At 37.9% G+C, this 26,827-nt stretch overlaps 1 protein-coding gene across 5 annotated transcripts in view; it reads right to left on the bottom strand.

The window, feature by feature from the left end:
* Positions 1-26,827, bottom strand: part of NTRK2 (neurotrophic receptor tyrosine kinase 2) — a 196,306-nt gene that overhangs the window by 144,064 nt on the left and 25,415 nt on the right. For all 5 annotated transcript variants that reach the window (XM_063422390.1, XM_063422391.1, XM_063422387.1 and 2 more), the window contains exons 5-9: positions 23,855-24,009; positions 10,781-10,917; positions 7,704-7,836; positions 5,913-6,212; positions 978-1,010 (exon numbers count right to left, since the gene is read on the bottom strand). In XM_063422390.1, the coding sequence (XP_063278460.1) occupies positions 978-1,010; positions 5,913-6,212; positions 7,704-7,836; positions 10,781-10,917; positions 23,855-24,009 (758 nt within the window). The remainder of the gene's footprint in view (positions 1-977; positions 1,011-5,912; positions 6,213-7,703; positions 7,837-10,780; positions 10,918-23,854; positions 24,010-26,827) is intronic.

Genomic DNA, 26,827 nt, shown 5'->3' with positions numbered 1-26,827 from the left:
TTCCCATCCCCAACCTTCCCTTCTCCTCCTCCTCCAAAAAAATATTTTGGAGAGAGAGGGAGGGGAAGCTATCCTTTGGAGTTTCTAAGCATTTGAAGTCAAATTGACGCTTCAATTGCACATTTGCTAAAGTTTAATGACGTGGAATGGAATCAAAGCAATAACATTTAGATCAGCTTTAGGTAACCTGAGTCATGCTATTCATCCAAATGAAAAGTACCCCAAACAGGATCCAGCTTCAAGCTGTTTGTGTATGGTGGGTAAGATGAACTTTTCTACTCACCAGAAGTATACCAGAAATATTTTTTAAAAACAGACAGTTGCTTTTTATTCTTCAGCTTCTATTTCAGTGCACAGCAGCTTTTACTTGGTACATTTTTCCTAACTAAAAAAACTAACGTGAACACCGTGCCATCAAAATCTCCTGGCACACACTCAGCACCACTGAATTGATGGTCTGCTTATGCAAGAGAGATTAAGGGAAGGTACAAATGAGAGGACAGAGCAAAATAAATTGCCTACAGGAAAACTTACTTGTGCCAACTTCATTTCTAAGTGGGATTTAGGGGTACATTTTTGGAGGCAAAACAAGTATGGAATCATCCCTGGAAAAAAAAATTAACCTGTATAAAGAGAAATCACAAACTCTCTTTCCTCCAAGAAATGCCTCCAAAGGGTTCACAAAATCTCATGTCTGTGAACTACATCACACAGCTGTCACCCTACAGAATCAACTGCACCCATTTGTAGCAGTGGATTTATGCTTCTAATGTGAATCAAAAGCAGCATAGTAAGTAAAACAACATATTGTCATCACACGTGTTAAATATAAGGCAGGAGAACCAAAACCACAAAGTACCTTTTAGAGCTGTATTATTCTATGTGCCATTTCAATTTAACTAAGCCTAACATCTGAACTTTTAATGTTTCAATTCCTTCATTTCTGTTATTAAAAGAACAGAAAATCAAATATATACCATAAACGTCTGGATCCAAAATTGGGCCACTACCTGTATATAGAAAAGAGAAAAAAAAAAAAGACAGAAAAGCTTTGTAAATAAATTGCAAATGCTATAAGAATAAAAATTTCTTTAGGAGTAGTTTTAAGAGTTGACTTTATTTGCCATAGCAATCCTATCTACTCAAATGCAAATCAACATTGATAACTTCAGTTATTATTTAAATTTACAATCATCTTAGGGTTATCCCAAAGGTTTTGCTTCATGTGTGCACATGGCAGTAACTCTGGCAGGGGTACGCATTATTTTACAACTGGGCAAAATCCTGCTTTCCATTATTTATATATATATATATGTATGTATATATGTATGTAAGTATATACGTATGTGTATGTATATATATATATATGTATGTATGTATATGTATATATAAAGAATAAGTGAAACAATAACTACTCTTGTTGAAAAATCAAAGGTGAAATTTTCTCTGGATTCAAGCGGAAGCAGATTTCCCAGGGCTTTAACAATCACTTTTTTTACCTGAAAAAATATTGTGCTATTGTATCATTGTGTGAGCAAACAATTTTAAGCTGTGAGCTGGCAAGTTAAGGGCTGCAGGTAGAAATTACCTAAGCAGCACCATTTGATTCACTCTGTAAAAGGATGCTTCTTTTTACTTCCAGCTGCACAGCTGATACACAGACAGAACTCTATGAAAGAGTCAGATGTCTCAGAAATCAGACTTTACACCAGCAAATGGATACCCGTCTAGTCTAAATTTTACTAGTTCCTGTTTGCAGCTTTTTTAATTACTTACTGCATGTATGTAAGGTTTAGCACATGTGAGTAAAATGCACAGAACAGACACAGAAATTAGTGAACTGTAATTAGTGTTTTGCAAGATACTTGTGTTATGTTTGAACATATCCATTCATTCTGATCTATAAAGTACTTCTAGTACAGCTTATGTAGTAGGCTTACAGTTATCTCTTCCGTATTTTTTCTCTCTATTTTTGCAGGTTTGGAAAAAAAATTAACAAATAAATAAAATCTCTAAAGATGAATCCAACTTGAGTAAACATAATTCTGTTTATACTACAATACAGTAGATCCACAGCAGTAGCAGTGCACAGGCATAATGCTACAGTGAGGTAAGAGCACAACACCATTGTTAACAGCATGAGAACCTGTGCTGAAAACACCAGTTGCAACCTACTTGTAGAATGGCAGCAGAAAATTAGGCTTATTTTTAAATGCACTTGAAAATATTCCAGTATCTACGGATACATGTCAATAGATCCCATGAGAACTGCCATGTCAATCAGCAGAAATAAATAACCAGTGACGAAAGCCTGAATGTCTATCCTCAAGTAATCTGACCAGAGATTTTTGAACCACAGAAGTTCATGGTTTCAGTTTTCAAAGTGCAGAACATCCAACTGCTGAAACAGTATTTCTAACTCACCTTCTGTAATCTGAAGTGGAAAGAAAACCCCAGACAACAAAAAAACTCTCAGTCCCTTATTTATGAGTTAAATGATAACACTTCTATTTCTATTCACTGGAATTGGTATAAACTAAGAAGATTAGTATAACCCTTAACTCCTCCCAGACATATAAAATAAGAAGTCATCAATTCCATTCAAGTATCTTTTATATAACTGAACATTTCAAATAAACGTACAAAAATCAAGATGGTGGACAACCCCCAAATTTCTGTTTAGTATTACCTTTTCTATTTAGCACATAAAACATAGCACCTTAATCATCCATTGAAGTTATTTTAACATTAAACATCACCACAGTCCTTTTGCACGTTTACACACCATTATTTTCAAGGCTAAGTACAGAACACTACCATTATTTTAGCCCCCATTAGAAGAGGTTGTTGAGTAAATGAGCTATCACAAGCCTTATCCTATTCACTCATCTTTACAAACTACATCAACTACACTCAGATTGTTTGCTTCTTTCTTTACAAATTTGGAAAGGAGCAGCAAAAGGCTCAATCCAAAAACATACTTCTGCAAAAAACATGTTACGCTGCACAAGCAATATGCTATTTTTAAGGCATATTTAGCATATTCTTTTACTTTGACAAGATATATGTGACTTGGACTCCATCAGCTGAATTTTAATGTCGAGAGTTAGTAGATGAATAAGCTTAATTAAAAATATCTGTTATTGGTAAAAATCTCTCCCACACTCACTAGCCATTTTGGATCAACTATGAGAACAGTCTCCAGAATAAACCATGACCATTTCTTGCTTACTGTTGACAGCAGTTAGTCTCAAATAATCAAGTCATTCTCAGCAAGAATTGGAAACCATGAACTTTAGCAGACTAAAGATGGTTAAAATTCAGCTAGTAAAACATGAAAATCATTCTTCCAGGTCTTCACATTTAAAACAAATTCTTAATTTACAACATTAAATTTGCTATCAATAGCACATTCAAAATTCCACTATGGTATCATCTCTTACATGCCTGCATTCTCAGACCAGTGAAAAACAGTTCTTCAAGAAGCATGCTGAAAGTTAGGAGCATCTTAGCACAAATTGCATCTTCATCATGTTTGATCTGACTCTGAAAGTGGACTATTGCATTACTGATGTAGAACATGCTTCAGACGTACATACACTTACTTTGAGTAGGCATATGGATTATAGGTGGGAGGATTTTTTTAATTTTCTTTTTTTTTTTTCTTTTCATCTTCAGAGCATTTGCTGAAGTGATGCAATAACCAGAGAATCAATTTAAAGCTCAGTGCGTGTACTCCACCCCATGAAACATCAGGGCTGGTATTTAATTCAGTCATGAAGACGTGAAAATGAACATAATACCAGGGGTGTGGGCCTTAATCTTTATGCTTCAGTGTACAACATATGGGCCAAAAGAAGAAACTACATACTAACGACAGCACTGAAAAAGCCTTTTAAGGATTTGAAAAAGCCTGACAGTGCTTTAAATAGCAATAGTACAGAACAAAAATTGTAATACGATGCATTTGCTTTTAGACAAACTTCAGTGGCAGAGACAACAATGTTGTGATGTTTTCTAAACCTCAATTCTATGATTCTTGCAGGAGAAAACTAAAAACAATATTGAGGAGGCTAAGTAGATAAGCTATTTCTCCTGTTGTTAATTTTTAAGACTGGTTTGGTGCCATCCACTATGCATGAACTAATTTATAATGCAGTTACATCCTGTCTATACATATTTCCATTTCCTCTATACTCTTTTTGTGACGACTGCTCCACCACAGATCTTGGGAAATTCTTAAAGAAACACAGTACAGTTTATGTTGGTACACTTACATTCTATAGGAATATAAAAGGCATGGAAAAAATAAATGACATTTTCTTTGTGAATTAGAGGATAGCTATTGTGGACAGAATCACCAAGGAAAAACAGGAAAGGGGATTTGGATCAAAGACCAAAAAAAATTATAAAATCACCTAATGTATTAGAAGTAGCTGATAATCTGCTAGAAAATGAAGCCAGGTTCATATTAAATAATCAGGGTGTAAGAGAACTTCCACTGTACGCAGGACATCCACGAGTTGAACTGTTTTGCTGAGTAATTAAAATGCAGTATTAGGGGACACCTTTTGTTGAAACCATGGCATGTTTCTCTAATGAGTCTCTTTAAGAAAGAACTCCAAAGAAAAAAGAGAAGAGGAGCAGTGAGCACAACAGGGGTAAATAAAGCCCAGTTTTATTAGCTCTTTATCTTCTCCTAAGGATGGGAAGGCAAAACACCTACCATCTCTCTCCCTACAGCAACCTGAGCCAAAAGGAAAAAAATTAAATAGTGGCCATATTTTTATGGTCTGTGGCCTGAGATGTAGGAAGAGAACTTAAATATTCACTTTTTTTTTCCAACAGATAACATAACAGAGCACTGCTCTTAAAAAAAAAAAACAAAAAAAAAAAACCAAACAAACAACCAAAAACCCAACAAGGCAACTATTTATATCACATGGTCAAAAAGCCAAAGATACATACAGTCTCTCTGAAAGACTATGCAATTATCTGCACAAGTGCACAAGATCACAACTTCTATTTCTACTCCAGAAGTGCAAGGTCCACTGAGAGTTTTTTTCCACACGTACCAATATGCTTGCACATACAGTGACTGTCAGTACAGGCACTTCACGAATGTGAAGATGTGGGAAAAGATCAAACCACAGTGAATATCAATCACTTACAGCAGTCCCTACAATTCAGTGAAGGAGCTAGTCCACCTTGAGCCTGCCCCCATAGTGCATAGAAAGGGCGAGGGGGGATCTTTAGAGCAATGGAAGGTGCAACCATATTGAACGTTGATACTCCTAGCAATGTAGGTGCCCAGCCACCACATACACAAATAGCAACTGGACACCAAAATAGCTGTTAAGATGTGAGACCTCATCCATCCTGCCTCTGGGTTACTTGTTTCCTCTCCAGTTCCCTCTGGTGGCCTAAGAACGAGGTATCATCATGAACTCACTTGACTGCACTATCAATTTTGCAACAAGGCACTAGATGCCACACAAGCAGGCTCCACATCCTTGAACACACTGCCCAGTTCCATTCATATGCAGTACAGCAAGTTACAGAGGGGCTCAGTTGGCACTCAGTGGTTTTCAGGATAAGAACTGAGGCTTGGGAAAACTTCACAAACAGCAACTTTTCATTAGCCTTGGCTGGCAGGGAGGATGGTTACTCAAAGGAAGATTTACAGAGCACTGGCATGACCTCCCTTCAGAAGCAATAAACGAGAAGCAAATGCTGAAGAAAAACACTATTTTACAAGTAATATTGAAGACATTCATTCTGAGAAAAAAAGTTCTATAAAAACCTTCCTCCAAAATAGTTCACCTGGCCAAATGCACTATTTCACCACTTTCATCAATTTGCAGTTGCTAGTATTAAAAAAAAAACCACAAAAAACAAAAAACTGCACTCACCATCTCCAGGCACTGACATGAAATGAGCATCAACTCGTTTTTCATCCTCTCCATAATCATTCTTTGCAAGCAAGGTATAAGCACCATTATTCAGGTGTGTAGGATTGTCCAGCTGAAGGCAGCCATGGTATTCACTTTGATTGATAACGTGTATTTTAGTACAGATGTATTCAGACTCATTCAGTACAGCTCCTTCATAGAACCACTGCAATGTGGGCTTAGGGTTCCCTTTCACAGTGAATGGAATGCACCAGTGGTGGTCCGGGGTTGGAGACTCAATAAATGTGATATTTGGTGCAACTGTATTGGAATAAAAAGAGTGAAGAACATCAGAATATTCTGAACATGTCCTTGCTCCCTTCCCTCTCTCCCTCCCTCCCTCCCTCCCAAGTTCTCATGGAAGTACATTTCATTCATCAGTACAAATGTTACTTCATGGAATGGTACCTATTTGAAAGATACTCACACAGGAACATACCTGCTCTGTCTAGAGTATTATGCTGAACTGAACTGAAGCCACTCTTTGGAAAGAAATAAAACGAACTAGTTTCAAAGACTGCAAACGTGTTAAATCACTTTAAACATGTAAGGTGTGGGAATTTCAGTTACTGGATCCCTTAGAAGGAGGTGAAAGAAATCTTAGCTTTACTTTGCTTAAAAAATGATGCACAAGAGTGCTGGAGGAAGATAGTAATACTGAAAATATTTAAAATTGGCCAAAAGCAAATACTACTGGAAAGACACTCATCTAGGAATCCAAATTTACAGATTTGAATGAAAACCAGAACAGGTTATTTAACTCTCTAGATTCTTCTGTCAGGGAAGAATAATTCTCTACTATACGTATTCTCATCCTTGTTCAAACGTGCAAAACGCCTCAAGTTTACAGACCTCTTCTGTTTCCCTCAAGAGGTTATTCCAACACCTTGCCCATTATTTTCCTTTATATTTATTCTTAACTACATCCAATTTCTTCTAGTTATACTCCCTTTTATCACTCGTAACAATGCCAATCTCAGAATCATATTTACACTCTTCAAATACTTCTAGTTTATGTTTGTTCCCATACTTATTCCATATCCAATTTCAACATACAAACCTACATCTATAGTGTTTTTTCTAGTTTACTCTGTCATAAGCACATGATGAGCAAAATTTGCCAACTTCAAAGTGTTCCATTCCCATCTTCAATTAAACAGAGGGTAGTAACTTGTGAAAACATGCTGTATAGTTCATGACAAATGAATTCAGCCTGGAGCTTAATATAAGAAACAAGTGTTTCTGTACACTATATGCCCCTTCTCCCTTCCTTGGCCTGAGAAGTAAGTGTACTCTTCAAAGTTATGACAAATAAATTTACATCTGGCCATACAAACATTGAACAAAGCAGTTGTTGTTTTAGGTAGTAAGAACGTGTAGTCTCATGTAATTCTACTGGCCTTTTGATGCATTCACATTTTGCAATTCCTAAGACAGTGTGTATGTACATACACACCATTACAAAGCGGCCCACGCTGACAGTGCCATTCAATATTCAGGATTTCAGACCTTTACTTACAGGTTCTTTTAACTGGAAGACAAAGCAGTCAGAAATACATTTTTTGCAGAATACAGAGCTGAAAAAGATAAATGCAACAATGGCTGACTGGGCTACTCCTGGCATTAACTGCAGTAGATCGTTCACATGCCTTGAAGGTTTTCATTTCAACAGCCTGAAGGTCAAAAAAACACCCCAAACAGTTCCTGCCAAAGTGTTTGGCCTCCAGGTCTGTATGGAGGCCACATACGTACAGAATACCGTAAGCTCAGCAGAGGCTTGGTCCTCTCCCACAATGTTCTCTGCTACACAGGAAATCTCCAGTCCACTGTCCATTGATGATACATTCTTGATGGTGAGAGAGGCAGGATTCTTATTTGTGTCACTCTAAAAATGACCAGAAAAACATGTATGTGTCAACCACAGCACTAAGAACAAAGGAGAGGGAGGGAATAACTGGCCTCAGCTGAATGGCATTTTGCATCTTCCCTTCCTTTTAGCTTATCTGTCTACAATAATCAAAGCCTTATTTCAGTGTCTTATCTAAACAGATATAAAACACTCACAGAACCAATTCTAAGAGTCAGTGGCAGTGGATTCAAAGATGCAAAGTCCTGCTACAAACATTGCACTCAACCATGTTTCTGCCCTGTCACTTTCAGTCTGTGCCTTTTTTTACCACTTTATCCCCTCTACACAAATTTTTTCCTCTAATCATACAGCCTTGCTCATCCCTCTCTCCTACTTCATGATTGATTTCTACAGTCTACCTCTGCCTGTTCTCTAGAACTTTTTCTTCCTGCCTATATTCTGTTAAACCTTTGCTTTACTCATCCTTTTCTCTTTTTCTTTTAAATTTATGCTTCACATCTCTTTCACTGCTGCCTTCAGAGCCCTACTGTATCTTGACATGTTTTCTATCTCATTTTTAATCAAATTTCTCTTGAAAGCTTTCTTTTCTCAAGAAACCGTCCACAAGAAACTGCATACCTTCTACTGCCTAAGCTATTGCCTAAGTACTGTTTTATGTGTTTAAAAACAAGCTAATTAAGGTAAGAATGATGATTCTTAAAAATCTTGATTCTTATGATTTTTAGAAAGGTCACTGTCTATCTACAACCTTAAATAACACACTGGCTATGCAGCTATGTCACACTGGTTAAGCAAATACAGCTGAATTACCCCCCCTTACAAAAAAACACTAGCAAAGCTAGTTGTTAGTCCAACGTTAATAAACCAGGCCCTTCATATGATCTCCAAATAATTATTATTTCCATACTTGAATTTTTCATAAAGAGCTAGACTATTTTGTTAAACTGGGAAGGAACCAAAGCACACTCCAAAAATAAATAATAATGATAATTTTCAAAACTACTTTTGAGGTGCTTTTTTGTAACGTACATTTTCAGTGCTACAGACAACACAAACAATTAATGGACAAAAAACACAAAACCACAGCAACTTTAGGTGGTAGTCAACAGGAATATGTGGGAACGCTCCTGCATACAGTCCTGTGCAAACAGAATTTTGAACCTTGGGATGACACCTTAACTCCATTTGAGTTCAATGTCCCTTTGATCTCAGTGTGACAGTATGGGAGGCAGGTGGAAAAGCAAACACCCCTTTGCACATTTTCTTATTTCACAATTCTCAGAGCTGAACAGTGCTCAAAGCTGGACTGAAAACAGAGGGACTGAAACACAGGCTCAGGGCTGAAATCTAGAGCAAGAAAAATCTAAATAACATCAGTCAAACTGTCCATCAACACAGAAACTCAGAACATAAAGGTTAGCTTTGCAGAACTAGAGCCTAGTCATAACCTTTGCTAATGTCCCTCTTTTAAAACAGGTGAGAGAAAACAGTGAAAAGAAGCACACAAGATGAAGAAAATGAAGGCAGAAACTGAGATATGGAAGCAAAAGAAAAGAAAACAAAAGCAACACTCATAGAAAGGGATAGCTGGGAATGGCAAATAAGGACTAAAAGTCTCGTGCTCTTCTGCTACTGAGAAGACTGCTGTGCTCCATGGCTAAGTTTGTAGCCAGCCTGTACACCAGGACAGAATAGTCATGGAAAACTCGAAACACCCTGACCATGGCATTTCAAAGATAGGAGGGTTAAAAAAATTAGATGATCTCACTTTTTGAACAGAGTCCCACATTTGTTTTGGCTCCTAGAATTAAAATTTTTAAAAAACATTTTGAAAGAGCACAACTTGGCAGAAGTTCCCCAAACTGTTTTAATTTCTTGTGCTCGGTGACGACTGATGCCTTGATGCCTTTGGGGAGTTTTACAGATCAGAGAAAATTTAAAAAATACAACTAGAGCTCTGCAGAGCTATTATGAAAGCTGGAATGAAAGAAAGACTACTTAAATTCTATACAAGCCTGACATAATGAACTTCGGAAAGAAAATATAAAAACTATGAGAGCCAAGAGGATCTGTCTCCTCCTCACTGCAGGAAGAGTTTTGGAAGTGCACTTCCCAAACCTTGTACAGACCAAGAAACTTTAGGCAGTGTGCGCCATCACAAATATAGGAAAGCAAATGCCATAAAATTGTAATAAACATGGGTTTTTCCTATAGTGAAATACCAGCAATTTATGAGATCAGCAGCTGCTTATACTCCCCTCCTTTTTCATTATTTCCATCAGAAAGGACTTAAGCAGCATATAGTCTACAAAACCAAAAAATCTAAAGAGCCCAGAAAACAAAATTTCCCCACTTAGATGATTTCAATGAGGAAAGATATTCATACATCATTAAAAAAACACAAACCAGAACAAAACCAACCTGACAGTCTTTCAAGTAAAATCTTCGATTTCAAGGCTTTCTGTTGCTGCTAAGTGTGTTGAAGAAAGGTTAAACAAACCAAAAAATATTTACAACCAAATTCCAACACACCAAACTAGGAAGTGAAAATTAAATAAAAATTACAGATGCAAAGTTTTTTTCACCATCAGTATAGATTTGATTTAGTCTCTGTAGGCTTGTATCAGTGATTCAGTAGCCAACTGAATATCCAACAGATATCATGTTTCAGTATTCCAATTCACATTACTTCCAAAAATTTACATTGCTCTCATTTACAAGTGAACATCCAAAAAACCAAACTGCAAATGAGAATCTTGAGAAACAAATGTCTCCCATTCCCCAAAAGCTCTGCCACAGTCACCCTGGATTGAAAGTAATGGGAACATAAATGTAATCCCAACATGAGCTTTCTATTTTGTCTTTTAGTAGAAAAGTTAACTAGAGCTGGACATGAAACTTCATTTCACTCTTCAGCAGGTGTCACCTGAGTTGTCACATGCTTGAATGTAAACCTTACCTCATGGTTTGAAACAAGATTAGTTACCACCCAGGACACATTTGGGGGTGGCCCACCAGTAGTATCACAGTACAACGTGATGCTCTTTCCTTCCACCACGGTGATGTTGTAATTGCTTAAGTTCGCTGAGGGCAAGTCTGTGATAGAAACAACAACACAATAACCCAACATGTATTTGTATTTGACAGAACAGACACCATGCAACTCTAAGCAAGCCATAAAAATGCAAGCACTACATCAAATATTCACTGTAGTCAGTACTATTCAGTCAAGTAGTACAAACAGCTCTTTGGAAATAAAAAACTACCATCTTTAGCTGCTATGTATTTTCTGGACCTCCTCTACTTCAAATCCTAAGAAAACATTACTGCATGTGGAAATATATTAACTAGTTAATTATATAGGAATATATGTCAGGTACACAAACAAAAATCATCTTAACTTCCGTTTTTAACTTCAAAATTTAAAAAAAACCCTCTTCCTTTACTCTTTAAAACTAGAAACTGTATCTATTTCTTTGTAACAGCTACAAAGCAACCTCTGTGTTCCACCGACATTGTAGTATTTCCACTGTTCTCCACAACACTAACAGGAAAATCCCATTAGCTCCCAGTATCCCACAGGAGACAGCAGCCCAGTCTCTCATACACAGCACAGAGAGACTGGGACAAAACCTAGGTCTTAAGCTCGAAGGGAGAAAAACAGAGAACTTAACAGATTGAACTAGAGAAGGGAAAGGACAGAAGAGAGTCTTAGCAATTGCACAGAGCTCTACTCAAGGCACCTCGGCTGATTTTCCTATTGTCCTCAGGAAAGCAGAAAAGCAGTGAGATGGTAGCACTCATCAGGAAATAAGACCAGGCCTTACAAGAATTAGGGCTCCTCCTCTCCTCCATCTTACAGACCTATAACCACTGTGCCTCGTTCTAAGGCACCCAAAGTAATGGGAGCTTCCCAGAGAGCAAATTTATGCTGAATGTTTACAAAACCACAAGGAATTATAGAATTATCATCTCCAAAATAATACTAACAATATCAGTAGACTTCTGGCACAGAGCAACTCACATTCTGTATTTATTTATGTAGCAAGTAATTATGCACCGTTCTGGAAATAACATCTTTCTTAAAAGATACTAGGTCATCATTTGAAGCTGCTACACTCTGTAAAGAGTCTTGGTCTCCTTTACGAGGCATTTCACATCAACTGTTCCAGGCAAATTTTACTTGCAATTTATCATCTCAAATAATCAAGCTTATCTGCTGTGTAGGACATTTATACATGATTTTGCAATGATTTTTCTTTTTCTGAAACAACAGCTCTCTCTGTTTATGTTTTTTAGTTGAGTGTACAGCAGTTTCATCACGGACTTAATGGTATAGAAGTTTGGCAGAGACATTTTTCTTGATGTAAAAGATCCAAAACAAACAAATAACCATCAAATCACTTTAAACACATTCACAGGTTTGCTCGAGGTTCAATATAAACTAGATGTATTGGAAATCTCCCTTAAATTTGTTCAATAAAAAATAACTGAGTGGAAGCAATACAGAAAAGAAGATGAATAGTTTTCCAGACAATGCTTTTCTGCCTAATAAGATCTGAAGATCAGCACAAGTATACAATAACTGCTCAGGCAGTTCTCACAGTGTTTTAAGTAGTGTGGTAATATGATTCCCATTATAGGCATCATGGATTTCTTCTATTATGTTCACTATATAAATCACGTGTTGAAGTTTATTGAGACAGAGCTGGAGACTTTGTATGCCTTGATGCAGTAATCTGTTAGAGAAGGTAGCCATCTGCTCTAGCCTGCTGTGAATTCAGATCTCACCAGTGTCTGTCAACTTGCTGAGCAGGAAATAAAACTAATCTTAGGGAACATTTGGATATTAATTATGCTAGTTAGGGAACAAGGGGAGAAGTAATGACATAATTTGCTTCATAAAGTTACACTTCCACAACACCTCTAAATACTATTCCAATTACTCTTGCCAGACCTGAACGTGCAAAGAGAACAAGGGTTCCCACTCTTCTTAACCCTACCACTTGGGAGAAGGTCTACATGATAAATTAGCATTTCACTGTGCAAACTGGCACAGTTCCTACCACCACATCATTTCATATGAAACTTCTCATGCAAGCAGAAATAAAAACAACTTTGGCCCTCAGAGCTCCCCTTTAAATAGCTGTTAAGTTTTGAGGCAACTTCTTCTTGCAATGTGTTTATTTATAGGATAAGCAACTCAAGTTTAATTCCTCTGGTACTGGCTCTGGTTCTCACCCAGGACTAGATCTAGTTCACTTTACTTGCAGAAATCTGCACGTGTCATGTTGGTGTTACATCTCAAATAGAAACAACTACATCATGCTGCATCTTGCCAGAAGGCTGCGAAATAACAGTGCTTATTATTCTGCGTGTTCATAAAGTTACACTAAAAACCAGTTGCAAGGCCCTTGCATCTAAAAAGGCACAAATGGAATGGAATGGAATGGAATGGAATGGAATGGAATGGAATGGAATGGAATGGAATGGAATGGAATGGAATGGAATAGATTAGAAATCACATTAATGTGTGTGTTTTCTTTTACTCTTTTTCCCAGTCATAACATGGGTGGAAAACACAAGAATTGTCTTGGAATTAATTTTTTCTGGTTAGACATATTGAGATAGTGTGCTTTAACTGCAGGCTAATTTTGCTTTTAATTCCAGTAGCACCCAGACTGCTCCACAGCAGAACCCACACTAGCTGAGAGGTGGCTCTGCTTGGGAAAAGCAAGACAGTCACATAAGGCCTCATCTAGCCATGAGATACATTTCTTTTACCAGCAAACCAATGACACTAAGAACTGTACTGAAAAATAACTGTATGTTAAAAAAACATGATGGACCTTAATATACACAAATGCTCAGTTTGTATGCCCAGTGTAGTGTGAGACCATTTATATCAGCCAGTAACACTTTGACTCTTACAGAACTACAGAGGTACTCAACCATGCTGCCTTTACTCCCTAGTTAATTTGGTTAAATACAGTGTGTTAGATAGTTATCACTTTTGTTGATAGGGATGTACATTTTAAAGGACTTTGTAAACAGCAGTTGATACAAACTATCAGATAGCATACTTAAACATTTTTGTACACTGCCAGCATAGTAAGATTAGACTGTAGCATAAGGGCCTGTACAAGGTAGACATGACATCATCTTTCCCCAAATTTCATCTTGGTATCTGTGAGACAAATTACTCCATGCCTCAAAGCTCAAAACACAATTTCTGTTCCAAACTTTGATAGAATTAATTATTATAACTTTGGATATCAGCAATAACCCTGCTAGTACCTGACTGATTTTTCAAGTTTGCTGTATTCTTGGACTTAACCTTCTGCAGCAAACTGTTGTATACAGGCTATATACAAGTGCCACTCCCTTTTATGAGTTCTGGAATTTCTCACTGATATTCAAGTTTATTGAGTACTCTCCTGTTCTAGTGGAACAGAGGAAAGACAGTTTCTGAATTATCTTTTTAAGACCATCTTGTTTTATTTTGGTTTTCTATTAATCTTTCTTTTCAATAATCCATTCAAAGCCTTTCAATCTCTACAAAAATGGGAGGACAGAACCTGCTACTGAGAACTTCAAACTGTAATGTAGAGAGTAACGCAGGTTGAGACATGAAATCATACACTAAAACCCATGTGTTTCCATTATGCACTGGCACATAATAGTTACACACTTTCACTGCATACAGAATGTATTTTCTCATATTCAGCTTGATTACACTTTAGTCCCAGGAATAGGCAGCTCTGGATTAGAATATGCAGTCACTTCCCTCACCCCAGCACAACTAGACAGAACTGGAGACAAGCAGGAGGAACTCATTTATGTCAGCTGAGTCTCTCCAAATATCATCTCATGTTTTAGGAGAAACAAATACTCCTTAAAGTAGGGTTTGGGGGAGGGGGGGCATTTACCTTCACAGACCATGATTAGTGCAAAAGGATGGCCTGAAGCCATCAGACAGTGAAACTGTCAAGCATCACTAGGGAATGACTCACATCTTCCCTGTGCACAGCTGGGACTTCAGCAACCACAGAACCAACACTTGGGATGCCATTTTCAAAGGTTACTACTACATTTGGCTACACAACTGTCAACGGAAATTAAGAAAATGAATGTGCCTGTATTCCTAGAGGGCTTTCCAAGTCTTCATGCTGCTACTTATTACTTTCCACAGAAAACTTAAACTGGCCTTCCTAGAGCCAGACTGTCACTATATGTCAAAGGAAGGATATGATCTAATAGAGAAATAAAAACTCTAACTCAACTCTTAGCACCAAGAACTTTAGCCAGTATACTAAAGGAACATTTAAAAGAAGGTAGTCTTAAGCCAGGAGAAGCAAATCCACCATTACACCAGAGATACTGTTTCCCCGTTTGCAGTTATAAAAATTTTTACAAAATTAATACCAGATTCACATTTTCTGCTTCAATTTTACCTCCTCAGTTCTAGGATTTTTTCAGTTGTTCAAAAACCTTCAAAAATTCTCTCAATACGGTCAACTAGCTTCACTAACACCTAAGAAATCACATGATCAAAAAATTAGTACCTGAGAGAATACTGCAAATTCAATATGGCATTCATTTATGCCATCCTTTGCACACTAAGTCCCTGATTTCTACTGGTCTTTCAACAAACTTCCAGGAGTCTAGACATGACAGAGTATCATTAAATGGTTTTCAACACGGCCCAGGTCACCTCCTTTTTGCATGGCATGCTTTTGGACTTCAGTTTGTTCGATGACAAGAACCAGAGGCTACCAAGAAAAAATGGCCATTTTTTATGCATCTGATTTTTAACCAGGTAATTTTAATCCTCACCCAAAATCCTTAACCATTTTTTAATATATATTTCAGACACAGAATTATTAAAATAGTACTGAGGCAGTAAACATCTATCAAATTGAACCATTCAAGGCAGCCTACCAGAACCACTAATTTATAACACATCCACTGCAATTCTTAGGGCACAGCGATTCAAATCAGTCTATTTTTCTCACATAAGGTTCCAATACAGTCTGGGGTTCTTGGTCCTCCTGGTTTGGCTTTTTCACTCTAGGGATAAAACGTACAACTTATTACATCACCAAGAGTATATTCTGGTAACAACCACTGCTTGTACTGTCTGGAGCCTGAAAACAGGATGGTTGACAAAGAAATTTGTCATGAACTGTCACACAGATCCAGAAATTTCAGAGCTCTTACTGGCTCATAACTGGTTGTATCAATGTATGGAAAACAGGATATGACAATAAAATGTTCCTCGTGTCATTTTATTGAAATTGTGCCTTGTTTGAAAAAGCAGTAAGTTTTACAAACTCCAGAGGTCTTTTCCTATGTGCTTTCACGGGTTTTAAAAAAAACCCAAAACAGTGAGAAACTTTCTAGTAATTCTAGCTATAAAGATAAGAGCTGTTGGGTATGTGATTCACCTCTTGGGTTTCACTTAACAATCAGATTTCAAGCCTCGCTGCATCTTCAAAGGACTATAAAAAGGATACCCCAAAAATTTACAAGCAAAGCATGAATAAAAGAAACACAAGCAATTGTTTCCATTTTCTATTTTAGCATGACCACAGAATCTAAATTCTCAGTTCAGAGAAAACTGCAGAATTGTCAGAGAAGTTGCTACAAGATGACAAGCACAAACATATTCAATGAAGATTAAAAAATATTTTAGGCAAATAATATACAGAATTAACTGAAATAAAGAACATTTAAAACGAATTTTCATCTTTCATTTATCTCCTGGAGCCCAAAGATCCCCATCTCAATTTTTTTCTGAAGCTTTAAGATCCCTTTCCTCTCCACTCTTCATTTTGCGATACTAACCACCACGCACTACCCTCCACCACTTCACTAGGATTTTACTGTCATGAACAACCAAACCTGAAATTTCCAGTGAGTTAAGACGGAAAGTAAAGGCGTTGATCTTAAAGGTCTAAGAGGAACAGATGAAAATGTATCTGGGATTATGACCCATTACCCCAGATTTCCATACTCTGCCCACTGTGTGTAAATGCAAATTTAAAAAACCTGCCCCGGATCAAAATTTCTTCAAATCTTCAGGAGACTATATAGCCACTGAATAAAGCACTGAATCACCACTGAATAGACACAGGCTTGCCAAGTGGCACAGCAAATACTGATGGGTGTTTTTCACAATGAACAAAGGTACCAATGGTACTTTGCACAGGTCTGGCAGAATTTATTTCTGTCAGGAGGCAGAAGGAAAGATATGGTAGCTCACTGAGCCACTCAAATATTTTAAAATACTAAATGAAATCTGCCTCCTCTCATGGCATGCCACTTTCAACTGGGAACCTTTACAGAAAACAATTAAACGAGTAGAGTTTCTATCAGATGATGATGAGTCTAAATTAAAGTACACTTTCCCAGATCAAATGCATTATTACTTTGCCTTTAAACACCTCATCACTCCATACTTAGCTAAAATTTTCACTAGAAGCAAACTTCTTTACATAGAGCCAGGACATGCCACAGCGAAGAGCACAAGACTTGCTAACTCATCTTCAGCACCACAGCGACAAGCACTGTCTCCACAGAGCTGTCACGGCATCCAGGGCTTCCAATGCCAGCACAAATGCAGTGCAGCCAAAAACCAACAACAGATGTGAACCTACACAATTCATCTGGACACCAAGTTGTCATCTGCAGTCAACCTCTACAGAAGCTCTTGAACAGTACTGCTTCTATTTCAAACCAGATGAAGGGCTTACACTTACAAGGTTTACATCAGTTCCTTAGCTTCTTCCCGGAACCTTTCTTTTAAGACTCCTAGGTGTAGTCTGGATTCTAATAGGAAGCTGCTGAATAAAATAGGATCTTGCATACTATTACCTGGTCCCCAGCAATAATAGAAAGACTGTCTGCAAGAATTTTGAGTTAAAGTGTTTTTATAGAAGCTATCAACCTTATCAACATTCCCTTGCTAGCAGTATCATGAAGGTATCTGACCATGTTTTCCAAACAGCTAAGGAAATTAAATTACATCTGGAGAAATTGTTCTTATATGGCATTTAAGCTTCAGTTGATGCACAATAGCTTTCAAAAGAAAACAAAAGACAGTTAAGGCCATTGGGCTGAATATGTCAGCCACAAGCTTAACAGATGAACTGGGAGTTAAACAGCCTTTGAAGTGTAAGTCAATGAGGCCCAAACCAGCTTATGCAAACCTCTACCAAAGTCTTACTCACTAAGTGTATGTAATGTAGTTGCAATTCATGTATGATTATCTGCAGAAATTCATGTGATTTGAGAAAATACTCAAAATGATTGAGAAAATACCCAAAATAATGCTGACCCACCTAATGTTGCAACATGATAAACACGTGATCCTCAAACAGCAACATTTTCAGAGAACAACATAAAAATGTAAAATTAGGATTTTCACTTTTGGTACCAAGTATAGCATATGCCAAGTACATTACTGAAGGGATGCCTTGATGAAAGGATTCCTTTTTTAAGAAAACAGCACTTTCTTTAGACTTCAGGACAGAGTTATCTAGCCACCAGTCTTCACATGGGCAGTGCAAAGTAAGAATACTGCCAGAAAAGAGTCAAAGAGCTGTTCTCCTTAGCAGATCAGTACTCCACACTTACACAGATGTGTCAAGTCAGGCACAGAGAGTACCTCTGTAAACCTGCACAATGTCATCAGTTCAGAGACACTTCTTTCCTTTGGATAATGCTTTACCTCTTTCTATTTCTTATCTACCTTGTATTACAATCTCCTTTGTTGACATTAAAGCAGAACTTGAATCAGAATTATCAGACAAAAATCGGCTTTTTTTTTAATATGAGACATTCACACGTGCCACATGTGGCTCAACTATATAATTCACAATCCCTGATTTACATAGATGGTCATGTCCAAACATCTTCATGAAAGTTGATATTTGACTCACAAGTAGATAAATGTTGCGTGTTCAGAAGAAAGTTACACACATATCTTTGAAAATTAGATTCCTGCTGCCTTTTCAAACTCCAAAAGTTTTTGATTATTTCCACCTAAAAGCTAGAGAATTCTTTTAATTAAGTTTGAAAAATTTTAAGTCAACTTGAGAGCAACAGTGAAACCCCATTATTGTCAAAGTCTCACAAAAAATGAAGTCCTTCATTTTTCATTCTTTCAACATACCTCATGATTACAGATAAGAATGAAAACTCTTACAGAGAAAATAAGAAGAGTTTGCCGCCCCACATCATGCACCACATCTAGTTCTTGTGCCAAAATAAACAACATAGGCTAGAGAATCCATGAATATCCTGAAACACAAACACTGAGAACATTTTAGGCTTTTTTTAAACTCACTTAATTCTGCCTGTAATGTTCTCCTTCTAACAGCCTTATCGGTGAAATCTGTCTGATAGTGGAAAAAAATGTCAACACCCACCAGATTACGCCTTTGCTTGTAGTTTTAGACTGCATTGTACTGCGACTGCCTAAGATCGAATGCTTATTTTATTGGCTCAGTAATACTACAAATCTTCTCTGTAAATTCAAAAAACCGAATGTGTCAATCCTTCAGTTTGCCTTTTTTCCTCCTTAGGATTTATAACCACTTGCCTCCGATCTCATATTACCACTTACTTATTTACCTCTAGCACAAAAACCAAAATCACCAGACACAGGCCTAAATGAAGCTAGACCCAGTTCCAGTCCCTTTTCAGTCATCTGAGCAATTGTTATGTTAAAAATCATGAGTTTTCCCAACAAGCAAGAAATGGGCAAGCAGTTGCTTTAGCCTGAAGTTCTACATTGCAACAACTTCTAAAATTTTTTCAATCATATAAAAGTATCTTAGTACTAAGAGCAACACCACGGTATTTTGTGTGCTGGAGAAGAGAGGCAAAGAATGTGAGAATTCATTAAATCCCACAGCTCTTAGACCAGACAACAGTTCCACTGATTGGCTGCAGATGTAAACAGCCAGCCAGTCTGAACACAACCTTAGTGATATGCAAGGGAAATTAGCACAGGGAACTGACCTGCAACATTGCTCAGTAGATTGTAGCATGTATACATGACCAGTGACAAGAAAGAAGGCACCTAAAGAAACAGCTTATGATAAAAATGCATCCAAAGCTGGCACAGTAAGCAAAACTGAAAGATCCAGCACCACGTCTCTGTATACAAAACTAAATTGGCCAGATAAGGCAAAATGCCACTAACCATACTGAGATGCAAAGCAATACAAAATCTGCACAGGACTGCAGCTGTAGAAGCCACGCCTTTTCCCAAAACACCAGAAGATAGAAAGACTTATTTCAGTATCACTGAAGTCAATGATAACGGCTCAGTGACACAATGTCTACCTGAGGCAGCAAGCAACACATTAACAATTAGTCCCAAGGACATGGTCCTGCCTCCCTGGCATTCAGTGAGTTCCAGGTGATCGGCAGACTGACCGTCTTCTGAGTGACTTTATGCAAGGCACAGAACATGCCTCGCTTCCAAGGACTTAAGACGCTGGTGGCAACAGCCACCAGAGCTTAGAAGCATTAATAAGAACAAAGTGTTTACTCATTTAGTTCTCTTTATTGCTTTTCTAATGCTATGTATCAGGTGGAAACAAAACGAGATGTCCTAGGTGGTGGTGCTGTCGATGCTGTACAGACAACTGCCAAATGCTCTGAAAATGGAAAAACTGAACACCACCATCTCTATTCAAAAGAGGCTCTAATACTGTGGTAGATGCAACTTGAAAATCTTTGACACAGTAACCACATGTGATCCTAGAACCTAGAAGAATTTGACAATTTTTATCATATCTACACACGTTTCAAATGCAGTTGGAAAAACAATTATTGATTGCCACTTTCAATATTGCAGCCACTTTTATATATTCCTTAATATCTAGGAAAGGAGCTCCTAGGTAGTGAGTAAATTTGACTTTAAACCTCAAGAAAAAAATCACAAAGTTGATGACACCTAAATGGCAGTCAATCTTTAATCAGCACATTATTGAACACTTCCACCATACAAAGTTAGCAAAGTACCACAGAAATTTGCTAATTTTCATATCAATTACCTGCAAACCAAAGCCCTGTGATCAAGAAACCACACTGGCCTCTACCTCCATCCCAGCAAGAGATTCATTTACAGCACACAGCAGAAAGACATCTTATTATCAAAACATTTATTACATATTGTATAGGTCTCTTACTATAACACTATGAAGTAGTAACACCTTAATACAAAGAAGAATGCACAATCGCTTAGTTTACAAATTTAAAAAAAAAGAAAACAATGCAACAATGAGATGAGATGAAACCATTTCATTAGCAGAGAAAATTAGAAAAGCAGAGAAAATATTTTACTAAAAAAATGCAGAAGCCTACACAGCCAAATACTTCTCTTCACATCAAGGGGAGTTAAAAAAATCAGAGTTCACAGGAAAAAAATCATATGTCAAAAGCTGAATTCCTCTTCTGTTTCAGTTCTACATATTAGCCTCTCAAAAGGTTCTGGAAATTAAATATACCAGCTTCATCGGGGGTTTTATTTTGAAACTAAGTCTTGCCCTTTAAAATACGGAAAAATATCTGCAAAGATACTGAAACCAAGAGCCATGCATTGGATTTGTCAGATATCTTCCAGAACACAGACCACCAATATGGTCATTGCTCTTCACCAGGGATTCTCTACTCCATGGCTAGGAAAAGGACATGTTGTCATCTTTATTAAAAATCTATGTCCTGCATTGGTTCATTTTGAAAAAGTAAATTAAGAGGAAACAGCTGCTAAAAGGAAAGGGGAAAAAAGAGGAGGAAAAATGATATAAATTTTTGTGATATTTGGATGCTGTAAACTAACATAAATGATTTGTATGCATGTGGAGGTATCCACTCAGACCTTCAATACAATGCATATTTTCTTTATGCAAATTGCACATACTGCAAATTCCAGTCTAAAGGTTGTATATACTCACCTTCCCTCCTCCTTTTCCTATTCTAGCTGGAAGTACCACCTTCCCTTGTCATGACAAGTATTTTAGTCAAGATATCACAGGATGCACGCATGTGTACACACATATGCACCTAAACAGCATCCAGGGCTCAGAGACAAGCCTGTTTTGGCTGCAGATGGTTAAGAAGTCAGGGGAAAGGACTAATGTCTCACAGGTTTAATTCTGGGTAGTTAACATCAAAAGTTTTCAAAGGAAAATCCTAGCAACCTGGTAGCTTCTAGATGTGCCAGCCAAGAATGTTACAAAATGTGCTGGAGTTTCTCTTTTGCAATAATTGATCTCAGTCCAACAGCCAACCTCTCTACACCCAGCACATTAATCTACTTTCTAATCCATCCAGCTACAGCAGGAGGTTGGGTCCATTTAGCTCAGCTAGGTATTACATATCCCATTTCAGGTAAATCAGATCCTGGTGCACACAAAATCAACTCTGCAGCTCACAAGACTCCCTGAGTTTTTTGATTGCACAAGACACTAACACCATTTCTGCCACCACACCTGACCCCAGAAAGAAGCTGGGCACAAGATTAGCAGTGGTATGAGGCCACAAAACACATTACTGACATTAAATGCTGCACTTGCTGGGCCTGCAGCAGCCCCCACCATGGCTGTTCTTTGCTGGCAGCTGCTATCAGAGGATGTCACAGCCTCCACACAGGCAGTGGAGAAAAGGACACTCAAGGGGCAAAGATGGAAGGAGAAAAGGTATAATTTATCCTACTAGTCACATTCACTTACAGTTTTTCCTGGCCAAATCAGCCCCCCACGAAGATCCACTGCCTCCCTTTCCTTCCTGCCTGCCTGCTGATGGGACCTCAGCTTCCCACTCTGCTTCCAGAATCCAGCAGGTGTGACATCATGTTAGAAACACCCCATTTCTGCCCCTCAGACAAAGAGGAGGAGAAATCTCCAGCTAGTGAGTGAAACCTTTCCCCAGCTGCCCAAGTACAATATGTACGCAGCAAAACCATGTGTTAAAATAAAAGGCAAGGAGATGGCCTTATTGTTGGATAATTTTTTCAATTTTTTCCCTAGATCCATATACCTGAAAACAACACGCTACAGTATGCCACAGGTTTGAGCTTGATATAGCTTTTGTATAGCCTTTGAAGTGAATTCAGCAGAGTTTTATTTGCATGAAGAACAGAGCTGCTGCTAATTTGTCTCAAGTAGCATGTAATTCGGAGTTTTCGTCCTGTAGTCCTAATACTAGTATTTTTGAAGGAAAAGAACAACTTCATTAACTGTAAATACCTGAAAAAAATTCAAGTAGGTAAAATTGAGCTATCAATGTCTACTGAGCTTGGAAACACTAATATTTAGTTCAACAAAGGCACATGCATTCTGTATAATATCTGTGTGCTATCTATAATCAGTATTCTGTTTCCCTGCACTTGAATAATTATATTCTTAAAGGCTCAAGAGAAAAACAAACATGTTTACATGAAGGGCCTTGGAGGGACGCCATATGAGGTGTGGCTGAGGTCACTTGGTCTGGAAGAGACTGAAGGGAGACCTCACTGAGGTCTTCAACCTCCTCACAAGGGGAAAAGGAGGGGCAGGCACTGATCTCTTCACACTTGTAACCAACCACAGGACTCAAGGAAATGGTATGAACATGAGTTGGGGGAGTTTAGTTTGAATATCTGGAGTGTGGTTGGGTACTGGAACTGCCCCCCCATGAAACTAGTCCCAGTACCAACCCTATCTGAGTTCAAAAGGCATTTGGACAATGCTCTTGGGGACATGGTGTTAATCTTGGGGTGTCTCACGAGTGTCAGCAATTGGACTCCATGATCCTGATAGGTCCCTTCCAACTCAGAATATTCTGTGATTCTGTGATTCTACAAAGCTCCAAGAACCATTCCATGATGGGCAAAATACCACTGAGTGGTTAACTTCTCTACTGAAAACTTCTCCTTTAGAGCATTGTTGTCATCCTGAGAAGTACTTTGTAAAACAGCATGTTTGTTTTTCCCAGCTCACAATAAATTAGCAGTAGTTTTATGTTAAAAGAATATTACCGCAGTTCGGGACCTTCATATCCAGCAAGGCTGTCCTCTTATTGTTGTCATCTATGCAATATAAGTCCTGAGTTTCTGTGTAAAACTTGGTCTCTTGGAATTTCTTGATCCACATGATTTCACAGGAACACTTGAACGGATTGTCCACCAATATCCTACAGGAAGAAACACCAACTTATTTAGAAGGCAAAATGTGCAGTGCATACAGAAAAAAAAAATGAGAGGCAGGGGGGCTCCAAGCATTCAGTTGGGTGAAAATACAAGTTAATTAGGAAGGCTAAGGAAGGCAGATTGAACCCTTTCATTAAGAAGCATAATGCATGCACCCTTGGTAAGCTCAGTGCAAAGTAAGCTGCCAAGTTGGTAACAGTTTCCATGTAGGGTATTAAGCCTGCATGCACTGAGGACCCAGAATATCATATGCAGAAGAGATTGCACAGGGGATTTGGCTACTATTTCCAATTCAACAGTGTAAATCAGGAGCCTGTGGAGAATGGCCACTCAAGAAGCTCCATTCTATTTCATAAATCAGGAAGAGATTACAATTCATCTCTTCTACACCTGAGCCACCACTCAGTTACCTCTGAAATGGTTTACTGCTGTGGGGTGGTAAATTCTTTATAAAGTCAAACAGTCTTGGATTATACAAACACTTTAAAAAACTTTAATCATAAAAAAGGATTTTGCCTTATCTTTAAAATTCAGCTGCTACAACACTCTAGAAAAACCTCACAGTAAAACCATAGGCAATGTCATGAAGAAATACTGAATGAAAAATGTCCCTAAAATAGAAATTGATATGGTACCCTGCATGGAATTTAAACCACAGGTTAGCAAACTTAACAAATTCAAGTTTTAAAATTTAATAAAACTACACAACAGTGTAACGCAATTACATGCATATTAAATATGAACAGAAACATGTCTACACTGTAGACACTGACCAGTATTATTTTTCCTTCTACTGGTATACATGCGATCAAATCAAGTGGGTGAGCAAGTGTCTGTTTAAGGCACTGCATTACCAGGAGAACAAACATTCTTAACAAAGTTTCATGTACAGAAGGTAAAGTTCCTTGCAGAATCTATGCTCACAAATGCCTCCTGAAGACATTAACTGTACAAATCATGAAAAAAATCATCTTATTAGAGCTATAACCTGTTCCCCCAAAGGCCATCTCAAGTTCTTTGAGGAAAAAAATCTTTAACGTGCAGCATGAACAAAAACTGTTTGAGCAAGACATAGTATGGACATGATGATTCCTTGGGTCAAAGCCTATGACATGTATTTTCAAAACAGCGGAATTTATTTCCATCTTCTGTTTCATCCTATGGCTTGGTGGTAATGAGAAGTTTCTCTTGACCAGTGCCTGAGCAGTCTTCTTCTAGTGTTTTACTTTGTGCTAACCCATCTAGGGAGTTAGGCACATCATTGGCAGGATGCTGGATGCATAATGACCCTCTACAGACACTTGTGTGAAAAAAAATTCTGAGTCTTTACCTTGTTTGCTCTAATTCTACAGCTGCAGTTCATTTGTGCCAGAAGAAAACTTTCAAGGTGGCATCTCCTCCTCTGTAATACCTGGTGGCTATGCTCTAGTACAGAGGATATTATTATATTATTCTAAACTTCTCATCCCTTTACGTTTTGAGTACTAACAGGACAAACACACTTGTTTAGCAGATTTAGGGGAAGTTCTTCAGGAGCTATTTATGGCAACATTCATATCTCAGATTCACCTACCAACACTCTTCCTTCTCTCCTGTTTCTGATCTTTCAGCTATATATTAAACACTTACCAACAAAATTCAAGTATACTGATTTTATCACTGCTTGTCCTTTCAGGCTCTGCTTTTATCCCTCCACTTTCTTTCCCTCATTTCCCCCACGTCTGTTTATCTCACTTCATCACAACATCTGTTTGCATAACTTTAGTTTGCCTAGTCCTACACTCCCTTTCCCAAGCCCAGAAGAGTCTACCTCAATTTTGGATTCCATTTTTCTCTCAACTTGTACATCATCATACATTGCCACCTCACACTACTATCTTTAACCTTCACACTATCCATTTCTCCCATATCTGGCTCAGTCCCACTACTTTTGCCCTGCTTCTTCAAGCAGAAGAAACAGGACAAGGGGCACAGAGCAATGGGAGAGCTTTGCAACTAGCTTTGCAACTTGTCGCCTCATCAGAGAGCTCACAAGTTATTAAAGAGTATTCCAGTGAGCAGTGGTCCCTTGGACACAAAGAAGATAATTATGCCCACTTAATTATCAACAAAATATACCTAAGGGGCTCAACTTTTTGTGCCACTGAGATTTGCTCATTTCACTTCTCAAATGCTGAAATTCAAATCCTAGGCCAGAAGAGGCCTAGAATTGCATGTGAGGTGCTTCATACTTGGACTGGCACTTTGGTCGAATTCTGACTCAGTTCTGAGATCCAGGAGAGCAACCTCCCTCTCCTCTGCAGCCCTAGTTCTCCCAGAACTCCTGCAGGCTCTCTGCATATTAGCAGAGAATGCATAGGATAACCAAAATCTTGGAACATGTATCATTAAGAAAATATCACAGATGTAACACCAGAATAAAAAATAATAGCACTGAAAAATCAAAAACAAAATGTTCACCAGTGCTCTCACTGCTAAATGATTATATAAAGCACAGTACAACTCAAGAATTTGAGAAAATAAAAATACTCTTAAATAGCCAGCCACAAGCACATAAGCTGTGTAGCCACTATAAGAATATGAGAGACAATCTTCATATGTATATCTGCAAAAGACTGTATTTTCACTAGTTCAAATGTTTTAATAAACACCAGTAGTTTTGTGTGAAGTAATGTCACAATAAAATATTTTAAAGGTGAAGGAAGAGGCTATTTTGACCTCTACATTGCTTTAAAATATATACCTAACCCTCTTGAAGCCCTGGAATGAAAATTTCTCTGCATTTAAGTGTTCAGAATGGAT

The sequence above is a fragment of the Prinia subflava genome, chromosome Z (assembly GCF_021018805.1).
Source record: "Prinia subflava isolate CZ2003 ecotype Zambia chromosome Z, Cam_Psub_1.2, whole genome shotgun sequence".
Taxonomy (NCBI): domain Eukaryota; kingdom Metazoa; phylum Chordata; class Aves; order Passeriformes; family Cisticolidae; genus Prinia; species Prinia subflava.
Note: the sequence above shows the minus strand (reverse complement) of the source record. Positions and strands in the feature narration are given on the sequence as shown.